This window comes from Patiria miniata, unplaced genomic scaffold, assembly GCF_015706575.1.
Source record: "Patiria miniata isolate m_02_andy unplaced genomic scaffold, ASM1570657v1 HiC_scaffold_4, whole genome shotgun sequence".
Classification (NCBI taxonomy): Eukaryota; Metazoa; Echinodermata; class Asteroidea; order Valvatida; family Asterinidae; genus Patiria; species Patiria miniata.
In genome coordinates this window covers 7,385,419-7,403,155 of record NW_024037071.1, presented here as the reverse complement: position 1 = coordinate 7,403,155, position 17,737 = coordinate 7,385,419, and the positions used below count along the sequence as shown (strand labels likewise).

The 17,737-nt window shown below is 40.5% G+C and overlaps 1 protein-coding gene across 1 annotated transcript; it reads right to left on the bottom strand.

Moving 5' to 3' along the window:
• Positions 1-365: 365 nt before the first annotated feature.
• On the bottom strand, positions 366-15,839 carry LOC119739974 (ectonucleoside triphosphate diphosphohydrolase 1-like). The gene is made up of 11 exons (XM_038215141.1): positions 15,603-15,839; positions 14,093-14,221; positions 11,149-11,312; positions 10,506-10,626; positions 9,063-9,213; positions 7,585-7,750; positions 6,763-7,008; positions 4,783-5,085; positions 3,745-3,855; positions 2,050-2,178; positions 366-1,416 (listed from the first exon to the last, which is right to left on the bottom strand). Exons 1-11 carry the CDS (start codon positions 15,712-15,714, stop codon positions 1,159-1,161), a joined length of 1,890 nt encoding a protein of 629 aa, XP_038071069.1. The 5' UTR covers positions 15,715-15,839; the 3' UTR covers positions 366-1,158.
• Between the last annotated feature and the right edge of the window lie 1,898 nt (positions 15,840-17,737).

Here is a 17,737-nt window from a genome sequence, read left to right as displayed (position 1 = left end):
CAAAATCTAAAGAAGAGTGCTTAACAACTAACCTGATGAAGTTTTAGCTCAGTGAATGCTGTATATTCTGAGAAAACAATATTCTAGGATCTCAATTTTAATTCAAAAGTTGCAGTGTCATGTTTTGAATTGTGTCTAAAAGCAGCATCCGGGACAGGTTCTCATTCAGCCGATTGCAGCAATGCGATGTCACGCACTGAACCGGCAAATAATAGCAACCGCACGCTCGTGTGCGTCGTGTCAACGCTTGCGAGCACCCATTCACGGCTTCACCGAATTTAAAACGAACTGCTAACGGAAATTTCCAAAAATGCGTTTTTAGAGGCATCTTTGGAAATGACCTTCTTTTATTGTTTTCTTCAAAATGACAGCATGCCTGAAAGAATAATTTCACCGGGAGTTTAGTGCCATTACTATCTTTAAACCAAGTATGCTTTTCAACAATAATTTCCTCAGTTACTTTGTGGATAGCTTTGTAGAAATGATGTACTCTACCTTTAAGGATTATTGCCAATAACATTTCACAATTAATTTAATGACATTTTATTTTGCCTCCAGCAAAGGCCCCGGACTTTTAAACTAGAAACAGTAAATCACACATTTCTCAGTATACAATGCTGTATGCCAACAATCTCCTGTGAAATTCTGTGACTTCAGTTTTCGATTTTCTAACTTTACTACAAAATGTTATATTTTGAAAGCTCTGTGCCCTGAACGGTAGGATTCAATTTATTGAAAAACTTTCAATTCTCAAGTACTGATATTGGACAGAAGGTTGGAAATGCTGGTTGTCATGGTTACTAAAGGGCTATACCCATTACATTGTATTACACTGTACTACATTGTATTACATTGTATTACATTGTATTACACGGTATTTATTCAGTGATGATTCCATAAAACCATAGGGTGCTGGCGTAGTTTGGAGCGGTACAGGAAGTAACAGGCTGGGCTTTGTGTTGCTGAACAGGAACTAATGCATGAGCAGATGGAGGTTTGTCTCAAGAGGAGGGCTTAGCTGTCAAGAGGGGGATCATCAGTTGTCTGGTATTGTTTTTTTTTTTTAAGTTATTTCGCTTTTTTTAGCAGCCCCTCCCAATAGATTCACCACTGTAATGGGTTAAAACGGTAAAAAAAACCTAGAGTTTCTACTAGCGATCACACTGTGCCATACTTGTGTCCTCCGTGAGCAAAGTCTGGGTTGAGTTCTTCGTACCCGCCTTGCTGTTTGGGCCGCGTGCATCTGTAGATCCCGCACACCAGCAGAATGAAACCTATGACGAAGGCAGCAATGAGGATGGCTATACCTATGTAGAACCCGGACCTGGTGAACTCTGTGCACGCGGCTTCGCTCGGGATCATGTTGGTGGCGTTGATCATGAAGCCTAGCGACCAGCCTAACTCTTGACCTCTGACCTGCAAAACAATCAAATTTTTTTTTCACAAGACAATTTGGTGCGAAGGTATAATTTCTGTATTTTGAAATTGCTAATGGCTGCGTACAACTACAGGTAATTTGGCGACAGCCATTTTCTGCGGTAGCACTAGGCTCGCAAAAGTCGCGCTCAGGTGGTACGCATGCACTCTGGGCTCCTTCGACCAATAGGGCTCTACCAAAATACGCGCCCGCCTCATCTTGAACCAGTTCACACAGGGATTATTTTGACATTGACTGGGCCCAGGCGTGGGATTGTTTGTCATGAACCTCGATGCCAGACAGGTTCAGGCCGTCATCTGCGGGTAGCACACCCTGATATTTCCTGCCTCGCTTGCTGAGAGCGGGTCGCAGAGAGATATCTCCCGCCTTGTCCGTTGCATGTTTATCCGTCATCTGTTCCGACTACCGCAAAACCTTTGCGTGTATACACGTCTTCCGACGTGAACTGGCTATTAGAACACGTGCTGCATGCACGCAGGCATGGCACCATCGCAAAAATGGCTTTTAAGTTTTTTCGACGAATTACACCATTGCTCCACTTCTGTTCCAAATTTGGTGATCACCAAGCTATGGAGCTTGATAAATTTTCTTCACTAATGAGACATATGTACCTCTCCGGTGAACGATATCTTCCAAGTGTCTGTATCAAAGTGGTAGCCTTCACGAAGCAAAGTTAAGACGAAGTTGATCTCAAAGCAGTATAGCACAAGGAACTGGGTGTTACCCGACATCTTTTTGATCTAGATACAAATAAAGGTAAATGTTTGACATGGTCAGTAAAAGAGCTGTGAAAGAAACATGATCTACAAGAATTGAAACAACACTCCTGACATTTTGTCACATCAGCCGATATGCATGTGGTCATTTGATTAATTTAGGACTCAAAGTGTGACATTTATCTTGTCCCCCGTACATTGGAACATTGTAATTTGCCTTTCAAGTATCATTAAACAATTTTTTATTTGTTGGGTAAGTAGTTTGCTCTTCATAATCCCTCTTGGAGGGCGACTGCATTAAAGGGAAAATACAACATTTGCAAACATCAAAAAATAAAACTACCAAATCATTTTGAAATACCTTGCTGGACTGTTAGTGAATGACAGTGTAAAGCATCCTGTAAAATCATGGCACCTGGTATACTGTCATTTTCAAGAAAACTGGTATTTTTGTATCAATTTCCAACGCTGATCGGCCGACCAGCGTTGGAAAAAAACTGGCCTTTTTTTCAAATACTGGCCCCAATTGACCATCGCACTTGTTTGCAATCGATTACACACCTATGAACGGGTACAAGCCAGCTAGACTGGTTCCCTGACCTTACAATTCCCCAATGTATGTAAACTGCTCTGTTTCTTCTTATATGGAGTCAGGGAACCAGACTACAGGAAAATGATTGTTTTTCTTGGTTTTTATAGCATTTTCGAACCCAAAACCTCAAAAAAGTCAGTGTAACTATATTTGCTATATATTTCCAACCCCCCAATTCCATCCATTTCTGAAAATTACAGCAAAAGCAAATGATGTATATTCCCTTTAAGGAGTGCATTAGAATTATAAAATCGTATATGCCAGATGTGCATGTAACAGGGACAGGAAAAAGTGGACCATAAATTTATAACCTTATTCGTTTAATTCAATAGGTTTCAGGTTTAGTTTATTTCCCACTCAACATGTGCATTTTAAAGCAAAATAAAGTTTTGATTTTGTCTATGAGTGATCATCTACAAAACCCAGTAGGGCTTAAAGGGAATGTACAACATTTGCTTTTGCTGCAATTTCCAGAAATAAATGGATTTGGAAGATTAGTATGTTATAGCAAATATTGTTAAACTGACTTGTTTCACGTTTTGGGCTTGTAGATGCTGGAAAAACCAAGAAAACCAATCATGTTCTTGTAGTCTGGTTCCCTGACCCTACTTAAGATGAAACGGAGCAATTTATAGACTTTGGGGAATCAGTCTAGCTGGCTTGTACCCCTTACAAGTGTGTAATCAATTGCAAAGAAAATGCGGAATAACTATATATGAAAATTTAGGAGCAGATTTAACCAAAAAAGCCAGTTTTTTTCTCCAACGCTGGTCAACCGACCAGCATTGGAAAAATACCAAAATAGCCACGATTTTACAGGATGCTTTTAACTGTCATTCCCTAACAATCCAGTAAGGTATTTCCTGATAATTTGACCATTTCGTTTTTTGATGTTGCAAATGTTGTAGCTTCCCTTTAAACAGATGACCCCATATAAATAAATGTTTGTGTGAACTCTTGTAACAACTTCAGTTTTACATTCCAGAAAATGGACTTGCCTCGTCATATGTTTTAGCACAGAAAGATTTCATCGTGCTCTGAATTTGCAGAATAGTGGCATTCTTTGGAAGGCCAAGACCACTGATCAGCTTTTCGTAAGTGCTGAATGCCTGCAATGCAGAGAAAAAAGAGATGAAAAATGTATCTATAGTACGACTTCACAATAATTAACATAATGGATGCCCCCAAAAAGAGTGTTCAATGAAGGTCTTTAGGCCACCATTGCACACTAAAATTATACGTAAAATTGGGCGTTCAATCAGATGTTGGTTGTAGCCAAATTTTTCGGTACAGTGGTGTTCAGTATAAAGCCCGGTTTATAGTCAGCTGCATGATGATGAATGTCTGACGCTCATGGTTGCTGAACGCTAAGCCTTTTTTGGGCAGTTTATAGTCACCGCGAAGCGCTCATGAGAATACGCACATTAGTTTGAAGCATACGCGTATCTTACACACTATGCGCGCAAAATTCAGTGCGACGATCAGGGGCGTGTTTTCGTGACCGTAACCAGAAACATGAGCGTTTTCGTGACTTTGGTTGGCTGGAGTAATGTCACTGTTCCGACCAAAACCGAACCAAGGCCAAGGGTCAGTTACGAATAGCTCCATGATTACGGAGTGCATTTCAATACGTACATCGATACGTAAGTTTGTACATTTTAAGTGGCCTGTAATAAAATGTCTAAACAACTTACAAGCCCACAAGGTATTATCCCGAATTTCGCCAGGACTGGCCGTAAACACCTAAAAATTATCGATGTTGTCAAAATGTCCGCCATGTTTGTTTACAGCTTTTTGACACGGTTTTCGGTTCAGCGTTTTTGTGCGCATGTGTAAACATGTTTCTGGTTATCAATTTGACGTCACAAACATGTTTCGGGTCGCGATCGCGAAACCACACCCCAGGCATTACTACTTTTTTCTGAATATAAGATTACTTTCAATTTATGCACACTAAATTTCCTATTCAAGGGTTCTGGAAGTGAGCCATCAGGGGCGAACTTTCAGGCTCATTCCCCACAACTGTATATATTTACCAGAAATTGTCCAAACGGCTTCGGTTGGTAAACTCCATTGAACGAGCACGGCTCTATTAGACAGGGAGTCGTGAAATTGAACAGCTTCCCGACAGCAGTTTGGCACTGGTCCAAGTCACCCGTCCCGTTCAGCTGAAAGGTCGTGTTTTGGGCGCTTGCAGGGGGCGTGAGCTCTGACCCCCAGCCCTCCAGGGCCTGGGGCCCCGAACTGCAGGGAACTTCCCAGAGGTATTTGCTGTCCACGGGTTCCTTGAAGCCTTTCGGAGCGCAGGGGTTGTCGGTAATGTCGGCATATCCTGAATCCTGGGAAAACAAATTGAGGTTTTAAGAACAGAAGTAACTCACATATCAAATAATTATAACTACAGTAAATGCTAATTAAGTTGAAACTCAAGGGAATGGATAGAAAATTGGAGGTATCTGGAGTTCGACTTAAGCAAGTTCCCGATTTTTCTACTGTCATGTCATCTACACATACATGTGTTTACATGAATGGCTTCTACCATTACTCGCTATGCAATGGGCACATTATTTGACACCCTTCCCTTCTTTCTTTACTTTCTAATGCTGTATTTTTTTAGTCACCAAGCATCATTTTACTCAGATTTCATTTTGTTCTTACCTAAAACATGACATGAAACCACTCAAAATGTGTAACTGTGAGTAGTAAATCTTTATTTCGTGTCGTTTTTTAGTGATATCAAAGCACCATGCTCAGGTTTTTTTTATTTGCGGCGTGGTCACATGGCCGGTCCTATTAAATCGATAGTGGGCGAACCAGCTGCAACTGGACCAGCGGTAGTGATCGGGCTATCTCACACGCATCCTCAGTGCTTTCCAATGTGGTCACACGGCCACCACAAAGAGTCTAGTGATTGGACTGCTGGCATGCGGGTCACAATTGGGCCAGCGGTAGCAATCAGGCTAACTTTGAAAGCCAGGATTTTGTTGCGGTTATGGGCTGGAGTCTGATCACAATGCAACATGTAAGCTGCACCCCCATGTGAAAAGACAAAGTCCGTTGGGCAGTAATGAGTCATGAAATCATGAAAAAGTTTTGGGATGTTGTTTACACTTCTTTGTGACTGTTTTGGCAGCGTTTTCTATGAGCCGGCCGAACAAAAGTTCAAGTAAAACATTTTTGTGTTGTTGTTTACGCTTCTTTGTGACTGTTTTGGCAGCGTTTCCCATGGACTGGCCGAACAAAAGTTCGAGTTAAACAAAGGTATCAGTGTGGGCGTTTTGAGTTCCGGGGGTATTCATATACATAAAATCCTATTCTCTTAATGACGGGAATGGAGTATTACTTCGAGAAAAACAGAGTTTCGAGTTATCCGAGTTTGAGTTGATAAGAGTTTACTGTACAGAAAATGCACACATCCACTCAAGTGGTTTTGATAACTCCTGCTTATTGGGCACTAGGAAGGTATACAGTTTGATGCTGCCATTTTGGCATAATAAACGTCTTTAAATAATAATAATAATAACTGGATTTATACAGCGCCAAATTACCAAAGGATGCAAGGCGCTAGAAGGGAACAAATTATGAAAGAATGAGGAAAACCAGCTACTGTTTGGGGAAGAGGTGGATCTTGAGTCCTTTCTTGAAGGATAGAACAGAATCAGTGTTTGTGATGGAGACAGGCAGAGCATTCCATAAACGGGAGGCAGCAATGGAAAATGTCCTGTCACCGGACTTTTTGTGAGACTTGTCAACCACAAGGGATATGGCATCAGAACTACGAAGGGAGTATGAGCATTCATGGATTGTAAGGAGAGAGGATAGGTAGTCGGGAGCACAGTGATGTAGAGAATTGTAGGCATGGACGAGTGTGCGGAATTCAATGCGTTGAGCGACTGGGAGCCAGTGAAGTTGTCTGAGAAGTGGTGAGGTGTGGGAGTGTTTTGGCATCTGAAAGATTAGCCTACCACATCTGTTCTGGAGTCTTTGAAGGCGAGATATGTCTTTCAAGCACTTACCTTGACCAAGGTGGCTTTGAATCTTCGGATGGCCTCATTTACACCATAGCACAGGTAGCTGTGTGTGTACATGGTGTAGTTGACTCCGTAAAGCATGAATGTCTCTGCATACTGCGGGGGTATGGAGGAAGGGTCCTGAGGTATGAACGTGATCTGTGTGGAGGCACCTCCCAGGTCTAGCGCCCCGAAGGTGGACGGCGGGTCGGAGGAAAACGCGGCGGTAATGGCACTGGAAAGTGTCGAGCTCTGAAAGAGACATATCACACTACAGGCTTAAAGGGCCCATGCAATGTAATGTATTTTTTTTTCAATGCAATCCTTGAAAATGCACGTTTGTAAAATAAACTGGTGCATGTCTAGCCTAGTTTCCAATGTCTATAGTACTTTACGGTGTAGTCGTACACATCAACGAACCTCAACGTTTAGACTGACCTGCCTATCCCGCTGTTCAAGGGTTTGTTTGAAGTGATTGAAGCTTGTTCAAAACAAATTTTGTTATGTTTTTTTGCTAGGATCACCGATTTTACAGAATTCTGCTAGAAATCTGCTAATATTTTATTCTGCTAGATTTTCCACCAGATTCGTGTTATTTTCCCCAAAAAATCCACCAGATCTAGCCGAAAATTGGCTTAAACTGTCACCCTGATCATCACATAAGGGTTGTGCAGGATTCCATGACTTTTCTATTACGGTTTTTTTTGGAATAAAAACTTAAATTTAATTTCCAGGATGTTTCCATGACACTGGGATCCCTGCAAACTGAACCACATTCTGCAAATACAAATGCCCCTTCGACAAACCCCCCGAAATGCATCTACTCACGGGATTGAGCGTGCCCGACAGAAAGTTGGCCGAGACCCAACCGTAGCTGCCCTCCTCTGAGCCTGAGATGATGGTGGCCTGGTCAGGGTGGAAGTTGAATGGGTAGGAAGCCATGGTCTGACGCACGGACTCCATGATCAGAGCACTGGTGCTAGGCTCCGCTTTCCTGAAAGAAAACAGTCATTTTTTTATGCCGCCTTTCCATAAGGGTATTTTCAGTTCCTTATTGTAATTGTAAATAAGGTCCATATTTGCTCTTTTCACACTTCCGCCATGGGCATGCACAGCCTCGATCTGGGCCCAATTTCACGGCGCTGCTAAGCACAAAACTTTGCTTAGCACAAAAAAGTTTGGCTTATAAAAGCAGGTTACCAGCCAAAAGTCAATATGATTTTCATGCTAAGCAAACAAAAGCCGAATACCAATCACGAGCAATATACATCACAATGAGTTTTGGCTGGTAACCTGGTTTTAAAAGCCAGACTTTTTTGTGCTTAGCAAATTTTTGTGCTTAGCAGCGCCTTGAAATTGGCCCCCGGGCACTTTACACAATCAATATAGCTGGTTCAGTGATTCCCGTGTTGGTGTTCAGATCACTGAACTGATTGTTTTATTGTATAAAGTTGCCAGATTGAGGCTGTGTATGCTCAATGGCAGAGCATGAAAAGAGCGAATACAGGGTGGTCAACAAAACTGAAATGGCATACTTCCACTACCCTACACTAGCTGAGACTCAAACCACACATTATACCAATGCATGGAGAATCTTTGTAGAAGAAGAATGAAACCAAGATTGCATGATTCAGTGCAGTAAATTTGTTCTATTTTGTGAAGCAAGGTACGGGGGTCAGTTCGGGGAATTGTCAGGTCAGGGAACCAGACTAGCTGGCTTGCACCCGTTCACAGACGTGTAGCCGATTGCAAACAAAATGGGGACTAACTAAAATGGGGGACAGTATTGGGAAAAAAATATCACTTTTTTTTCAAACGACGGTCGGCTGGCTATCGTTTGAAATTGATACCATTTTTCTTGAAAATGACAGCACACCAGGTGCCATGATTTCACAGGATGCCTGAGACTATTATTCACTTACAGTGAAGTAAGGTATTTCATAGTAGTTTGGTAGTTTTTTTTGTTTTTTGGGGGATGTTTGCAAATGTTGTATATTATCTTTAAGATTTAACGCAATTTTGTTGCTTCAAATGAAAAAAAGTGATTCTATGTACCCAGAAGCTTTCAGTCTAATACAATAGTTCAGTCTGTCTAGCCTCATACGCCATGATGATTTGAAAAATCACAGCCCGTGATCAACCAGAAGTCTGAAATGTTTGGAGTTGCGTATGACATGTTTCAAGTTGCGTATGACGTGCCTGCGCGACTGAAAAATGCACTGTGGCAACAGTCCATCGAAACGGTCCGTGAAATGGTCCCTCAAAATTCCATTACAAATCTTCATTTCTTTCTTTCCAATCCTTACTCTAATAGCCTCATTCCAGCTGTTGCTCCGAGATGTAAGGAGGTCAAGTTGTAGTGCTGTTTGGGCACGACTTGTTTGGCGTCATCCAGGCAGGAGACGAGGGAGGGTCCAGCATCTTGGGGGTTGTCATCATAGCTAGAGATGCCTCCACCTAAAGGGAAAAGCATTTGAGATTTACCGGAGCACTTTGGCCGTCAACTTAAATTCGGAATTGCCTCAAAAGACCTGGGCCCAATTTCTTGGATATGCTTACCGTTAGCGAAAAATCACTGCTTACTGCACATGCCTACATCCCGCAACAAAGGATTCTGCGCTTACAGGGTTAGCACAGAATTTTTCTGCTAGTGCTGTAAGCTCAAAATAGTGATCGTAAGCATGGAATTCTGTGGTAAGCAGAGCCATGAAATTGGATCCTGGAATGTTTCATATGACAAAGTCTAATTTTTGTGCAATGGAGATATGATCAAAAAAACTATGTTGGAATGATTTTTTTTAATTTCACTTTTTTTGGAATTTTTATATAACATTGTTGGAATGATTTTTTTTTTAATTTCAATTTTTTGGGAATTTTTTATTAAATATGTCTAAAATATGTCTAAAATAGGCTCTGAAAGTTTCGGATCAGACTTTTGTATTTGATAATTTGTAGAGCTGTAACATTTGGAGAAATGCATTACCCAAAAGTTTTCTCAAGAATTCTATATTGGGTTTTGACCTTCACCAACACATTTTATAAACACTGTATATTCAGCGTTATCCTGAGCGTTTTTCTAGCAAAATTCCACCATCTACTCGGGTGGGACTCATGCTCACGACCTCCTACTCACTTGTGCAGATGTCTTATCACTCGACTGCCGAGCTTGCCGGGGTCGGAAGACTGGGTCAAGTGGTAAAGACGTCTGCACTAGTAAGCAGGGGGTCATGGGTTCGAGTCCCACCTGACTGGTTTGTAAAACTGTTTTCTCACGATCACTTGGGGCAACAGTGAGTATACGGTGTTTACAAAAACACGTCGGCAAAGGGCAAAAGGGAATATTGAATTTACATCACCCCAGTGCAAATTCCATCTTATGAACACTTTCTCAAGCAATATCCCCATTTATATCTTTGTGACATTACAATATTCAAATTGGCCAATGTTTGGTGTTTTTTTTTCAAATTTTTCGGCAGTAGCTACAACAGCGCCTTCTATTGTCACACCACCTCGACTTTCCGTGGGCAGCTCGACCTGGAGAAGGGAACAAAGGCAAATGGAGGGCACCAAGGCAAATTTTTGGCCTAATTTCCGAAGTAAAACACATTTTTTCCCAAACAATAAAAGGGAAGAGGTCTGTTTTCGACCAGCTGCCAAGATGTATCTGTTTTTCACAAAACAAGTCATAAATTCGACCCGAACAACAAAATGAGAAGGCTTCTGTGCATGGCGAATGATGCCAAACATACCTGACGCCCGGCACGTTCCTTCTTGTTTGACGATCCCGGTCCCATCTGTTTTCGTGTCTCCCGGCCAACTGTAGATAGTAAGGTTTGTATGGGACGAGCCTGCATCAAACACGGCACCATACTAAAAATACAAAATGAAAACTTAATGTTAATTGAGTTCACTAATTAAATGGAAGGAAAAGCATACACAAACAGTTAAAGGCATAAAGGATCATATGAGTTTATCCAAAAAGTAACCTACCAAATTATAATCAAAAAGCTTACTTGGATTAAAGATCCTACTGGTACTAATTACCACATGAAATTATTCCATCTGGCTGGCTGTCATTTTGAAGAAATCAAGAAATGTAGGTGATTTCCAACGATCAATCAGCTGACTGATTTTTGGAATAAAGGGTACTACTGACAAAATCGTACTTCGTGATCAAAAGGTTTTCCCGAAAAGTGTAATATCCACTGAGCTATATAAACTTCAACGGGTTAGGTTTGAACATTCTACTTTGGATTTTGAGTGGTGTTATTGTTGGAAACGAACACAATTCATGAACAGAAAATGATCCCATATGCCTTTAAGATCAGTTAGGCTACAGCATTACAGAAGAAACAGAGTAAATATATTTGTTTTGTTTTTTTCTCAACTTACCCCTTCATCAGTGCATATTTCCTCTGTGAATCTCATGGCCAGGGCAATAATGCCACATATGCTACCGGTGACCAACACAAACCCGACAAACAGCATGAGAATATTGGACATGCCTGGCTTCTCCATGCTGCGGCCGGGACGCACGTCGATGGCTTCGTCGTCGCCTGGAGAGAAACCAAACCGAACACAAAAACACGGCTCCAAATCAGCATAACATGTGCAGGTACACACAAACGTGTTCACACCGTCGATAGTGGACGTCCTATTGTCCCTCTTTTGTTTGTACTCTAACTTTTTAGGAAGACTCCCATAGGTTTTGTGCACGATCCCAATCGCGGACGTATGCTGGGAATCGTAGACGATATTGTTCTCTTTTGTTCTCTGGAATTTTCGTCCACGGTTTGAACAGATGAACACGCCCACACATACTCGTATGCAACTGCGCCATTTGCACATATACAAATTACAGCATCTGGCTGTATGCTCCTTAGGAAATGTACAGTGCATTTTTATCATCGTAAAAAGCTGTACATGTATAGAAAAAAATACCTATTATCAATAAAGTTTATTACAGAAGTCATGCACCACTGTAAACAGTGATGCCTATACCATCACATATTAATGATACAAACGTTACCTGTGGCTTTCTAAGCAGACTAAATATCATTAAAAATGTGCAATTACCACCTGATCTCTGTTCTCACTAATGCATTTTTTTATGGGGAGAAAAACAATATCTTGACTCTGTTTTGCTGTATATTATCTTACCACTACTCAACTACATGACAGCTGTCAGATCCAAAGTGCATTTTAATTAACTCTTTGAAAATTTTGCCTTTTCACCTAATCCTGTGGTAAGCCGATCCAGAACAAACCTTGAATGCATCATTTTTAATTCAAATGTCATTCTTGTATTTCAAAGTTAAAGGGAATATACAACATTTGCAAACATCGAAAAATAAAACTACCAAGTTTTTTAAGAAATACCTTACTAGGATGTTGGTAAATGACAGTCTAAAGCATCCTGTAAAATTATGGCACCTGGTGTGAAGTCATTTTCAAGAAAATGGTATTTTTGTATACATTTCCAACGGTGGTCGGCCGACCACCGTTGGAAAAACCTAACTATATTATTTCAACTACTGCTCCAAATTTACCTTTTTTCAGTCCAAATTTTGTTTGGTATTGGTTACATGTTCATGAACGGGTGCAGGCCAGCTAGACTGGTTCCCTTACCTTACCATTTTCTGACAACTATAAATTGATCCATTTCATCTTTAGTGGAGTCAGGGAACCAGACTACTTGAACAATTTTATTTTTCTTGGTTTTTCCAGCATTTTCGAACATAAAACTTCAAACATGTCAGTGTAACAATATTTGATATATTATACTAACCCCTCAAATACTCCATTTCTGAAAATTACAGCAAAAGCCAATGATGTACATTCCCTTTAAGTCTTTCAAAATTATTTTTTTCGCTCACAAATATAGAAATTGGCATATTTGCATAATGACAAACAAGTGTTTAGTCCGCAACTGTTTCTTGATGACAAATTTGTTTTGTAAATGTTTTCAGGGGGCGAGATGGGAGGAAAATGAAAAATCCACGAAATAATCAGCAGAGGGTTTCAGGGCCGCTGAGGGCCCCAGAGAAACATAGGGTCTGTGGTATATGTTTGTATTTGGCTAAAGGCATCTCTTAAAGGTGGAGTAAATCATTTGTCATTTGTGCATTTGTTTCGTTTGAAGCAACAAAAGTGCTCAAAATCAAAAGAAGGGTGCTTCACAACTAACCTGATGAAGTTTTAGCTTAGTGAATGCTGTATATTCCAAGAAAAGTTGCAGAGTCATGTTTTGAAATGCGCCTGAAATCAGCGTCTGGGACACCGTGACATTCTCATTCAACCAATTGCAGCTACGCGATGTCACATGCTGAACTGACGAATAATAGCAACCGCGCACGCTGCGTCGTGTTAATGATCGTGCAGACAAAAACTATCTACTAAAGGGAAATTGCCAAAAGTGCATCTTTAGACGCATCTTTGACAATGACCTTCTTTTATCGTTTTCTTCAAAATGACAGCATGCCAGAAAGAATGCTTTCACAGGGAGTTTTAGTGCCATTACTATCTTTAAACCAAGTATGCTTTTCAACAATAATTTTGTCAGTTACTTTTTGTACAGCTGCAAATGATATACTCTACCTCTAACCCTTTAGTCAATGTAGCCCCAGAAACCGCCTTGCCTATTACTCACTATAGCTCCCAAAAGCGCCCTGTTTTATGGATTTTTCAGTGACTAATACTGGGTGGATAAAAAAAAACGAAACCGAGATGTTATTGCTACTTGGAACAGAAGTAGGGCACATGTGAATCAAAGGGAGATATCCTCTGTTAGGGCTGAATCTCCTCTTTAAAATGACACCCTGATCATGTCCTTACATTCACAGTTGACTGAGCAGCGACCAATTTTATGAAAGGGTCTATTTAGAGGCTTGCGCCACTTTTCATGGTGAAATCTCTTTTTTTCAACACCTGCCTTGATTGGTAACCATAGCCTTCCACTTTGTGACAAATGACACAACAAAAACCACAACTGAAAGTGGCGCAAGCCTGTAAATAGACCCTTTCATAAAATTGGTCACTGCTCAGTCAACCGTGAATGTAATGACATGATCAGCGTGTCATTTTAAAGAGGAGATTCAACCCTAACAAAGGATATCTCCCTTTGATTCACATGTGCCCTACTTCTGTTCCAATTAGCAATAATATCTCGGTTTCCTTTTTTCTTTTTTTTTTTGATCCACCCTGTACAATAAAGTCCAGGTGCTAATGGGTTATAATACCAATTTCTTTTGTTCTACATAAACTTTTTTGTTTTGTTTTTTCAAATCTGGAAATCTGGAAAAATTCAGATTTTTAACAGGGACTAGCTGCCACTCACTTTCGGGGTCAGAGTGCGATATGAAGACGGTGTCGCCATTGTGGATGCCTGCCTCGCCTATACTGGCATGCTTGTTGAGCATCAGACCACTGTCGTCCTTCATCTGTACGTTTCCAGTCATGGGAATGTCTGTCCAGAAAATTATTGGTTAGAAATGAGCGTTGTCAATATGAAAAAAGGAGTACAAATCCTGTCAACTGCTAACCACCCCCTCCAAAAAAATGCTCACCATGCATACATAGTCCGCCTCCCCCCCCCCCCCCCAAACAACTCCCAGAATGTACAATACATTTTAAACAATATACACCACATCGTCAATAAAAAAAAACTCAATGAAAAATTATTATACCTGACCAGTTTAGTTAATTCGTTTTTGCTCATCGACTTTCAAAGTTCAATTATCAATTTAGCACTCGATCTGCTGGGGATATATGTGGCTTATTCAAGTATACACATAATGTGCAGTTTTGTTTAATTGTATCGAAGTTTGCTGGCATGGGCGTCGCGAGGGGGGGGGGGGCACCTACGCCAAACTGGCATAAACCTTTTCCCGTCTGGGTCATTGTTAAATTCCCTGAGTCGTCTCTGGTCTTTGGTGTTTTCCCAAATTCCTTTAGTTTTTCCGACTGGGAAAAATGGCAACTCATTTTCAAGTTTTTTTTCTGATTTCCAAAGTGGCAGGGAACCATGTAACCCAACGACCAAACCTAGGAAGAGTTACCGAGGTGGACCCACATCCATGTGCAGGTGGTACACGTGCACTCAGTATAAGCACCATCGATATATGGATATTACTTGATTATTCAATATTATTTTGATATTGATATCGCTGAGCAATTTTTTTAATCATATCGAAATATCAAAATTTTCGATATTGAGGAATGATATCAAAAATATTGAATATGCGTCAGATTACTGTCACAAAGAATGATACAGGAAAATTAAACTCTGTTAAAGCTATAGTCCATCATTTGTAATTTGTGCATTTTGTTCATTTGAAGCAACAAAAGTGTTCAAAATCTAAAGAAGGGTACTGAACAACTAACCTGATGAAGTTTCAGCTCAGCTTCAGCTGTATATTCCGAGAAAAACAGCATTCTAGGATCTCAATTTCAAATCAGAATTTGCTGAATCATGTTTTGAATTGCTTGAATTCAGCGTCCGAGACGCGTTCTCACTGAGCCGATTGCAGATATACGCGATGTCGCGCACTGATCCGATGAATTATAGCAACTGCGCGCGCGTGTGCGTCGTGCCAATGCTTGTGCGCGCTTCGCCAAATAATAAAACGAACTACTAATTTAAATTTTCCTACGGTGCGTCTTAAGACGCACCGTTGGAAAGGCCTTCTTTCGTTGATTACTTCAAAATGACAGCTTGCCAGAAAGACTAATTTCACAGGGAGTTTAGTCCCCTTACTATCTTTCAACCAAGTATGTTTTTCAACAATAATTACGCCAGTTACTTTTCGGATGGCTGCAAATGATGGACTATAGCTTTAAGATCTTACCAATCCTTTGGCAAAATTCAGTGATGACACTCTGGATCATCCAGCTCGGTTCGACCTCGATGGGCACGCTAGTCACCTCCGCTCCAATGGCTGCCTTAACTGTGATCTGCATTGCCGGACTACAGGTATGCTTCAACTAATATCATGCAGGAAAAGTTGCATCTGCCCAGTCACTGTTGTAGATGGAAAACGTCACTCACTCATGTAAAGAAACTGAATCGGAAACGAAATAGGCTCGCCAGAAGTCATTTTCGGCAATCAAATTTCCTGGTATATTTAATATCTGTATTTAAATATACTATTTTATGCATGAGCAGCCTAATGCACATGACACCGCACCTATTGTTAACAAGACGTATTATTGCTGGTAGATGCAATTAAATATCAGCCAATTATAATTTGTCCATTTGTGAGATATATTGCATCAGTAACTTTCAGAGGTTCCTGTGATCGACCAAGGTGTAAGACAGTTTGTTTGCAATTTGAGAATGTCTACAAATGCCATATAGTCCTTTGGTGGTGGGGGGGGGGGGGGGGGGGGGGGGTTGCGGTCAAGATTTTAAGTCAAATTGTACAAAGGTTAAATTTTCCCACCTCACTATGAGCAAGAGTTTTTTCTAAGTACACAGAGAACTACTTGTGCAGAAATACAGTATATGAATTGATAAGGCCGCCGATATACAAACATTCTACGCACACAGTACAGCGTGCGCTGTATCACGATTTTGGCACTGTTTGTCCTCGTTCACGCACTATGATGTTCTAAAGAGGACAAGTTTCCACCGTGATTACATACGTTTATACTACGTATGTCATAGAAAGTGAACTGGGAAAGAATGTTGCAACCTGACGCTACTTTTTTCTTCATATATCATCTCAATGAAGGTCAGTCGTTGCAAAAATGTTGGGAAAAAACATGAATCTGCAACTGAGAAACATTTCCAATGTTGTGAGGAAATAATTTTCTTGATTTTCCAACTGCTGAAATGGCGTCTAGATACTACATTCTTTCCGTGAACCAAATCCGATTGAAATTCGTGATGCAACCTTTATTTTTTTCTTTTATTGAGTTTTTTAACAGTTTTCTTTACTTTTATGTTATTATTCTTTGTAATCAATGGCTTTGGAAGATTTTCTTAAAGGAAAATAACATCTGACAACCATTTGGTTGATACTCTGGTTCCGACAGCCAAAGATCCTGACATTGAATACTATCACAGTGAACCAGACCAGACGGTTGACTGCCATGCCGTAACAATCGCAGTTAAAAATTGCGTTACGGCTGCCGTAACGACATGAACGACAGCCACTGTGTTTCCGGTAAATAGTAAAAATAGTATTAACCCCGATATCCAGTCAGTAAATAGAGATCTAGCCCCATAAATGTGGCCAATTTACTGGACTACCAGTAAAATTAAACGTTTTGTGTAATTTCGTGTTGGAATTTAGATACGCAAACGTGTGAAAATGAACCTGGAAATTACAAGAAATATTGATGTGTGAAAAGGGGGGACCTACTTTTCTATCACTAGAGGGTGAGTGTGCTTCTAAAGTGTAAATAAACTATGGTAATCCTTACTTTTAGGACCCCTTTCCTATATAAGGTTAAAAGACTCACCAAAACAGCTGACTAAATGACACTCAAAAGTGACATTCTGATATTTCATGACACATTCGAACATTTGGCAATGACACCTCTTGAATATCAGCAGGTTTGATTTTGTAGAAAGAGGGCAGGGTTTTGATTTATGAGGGGTTAAAGACGACGATGACAAACAGAAAATAAATTTAAAAAGCAAGATGGCGAACTGCAAAAAAGGTAGGAAAGTCACATTTTCTTTGAAAGTGCAACCTTTCAAAATTATAACTAGCATGAGTTTGTCTGAAGAAAAAAGACTTCTTTAGCCTGCAAAGGCAGTTGGTATTTTGCGGAACTCGCAGAACGTGCAGAACTCTGCGGAACTCTGCAAAATTGTTAATAAAACACTAAATTAAGATGAAATACTGGCTTTCAAAGTACAGCAAGGGCCAAATCTCATAAAAAAGTCCCAAAATCGCCATAATCTGTCCTTAAATGAATTGAAAATAAAAGATTTCCCGCCTGTTTGTGCCGTCGTATAATAATTGTGTGCAGT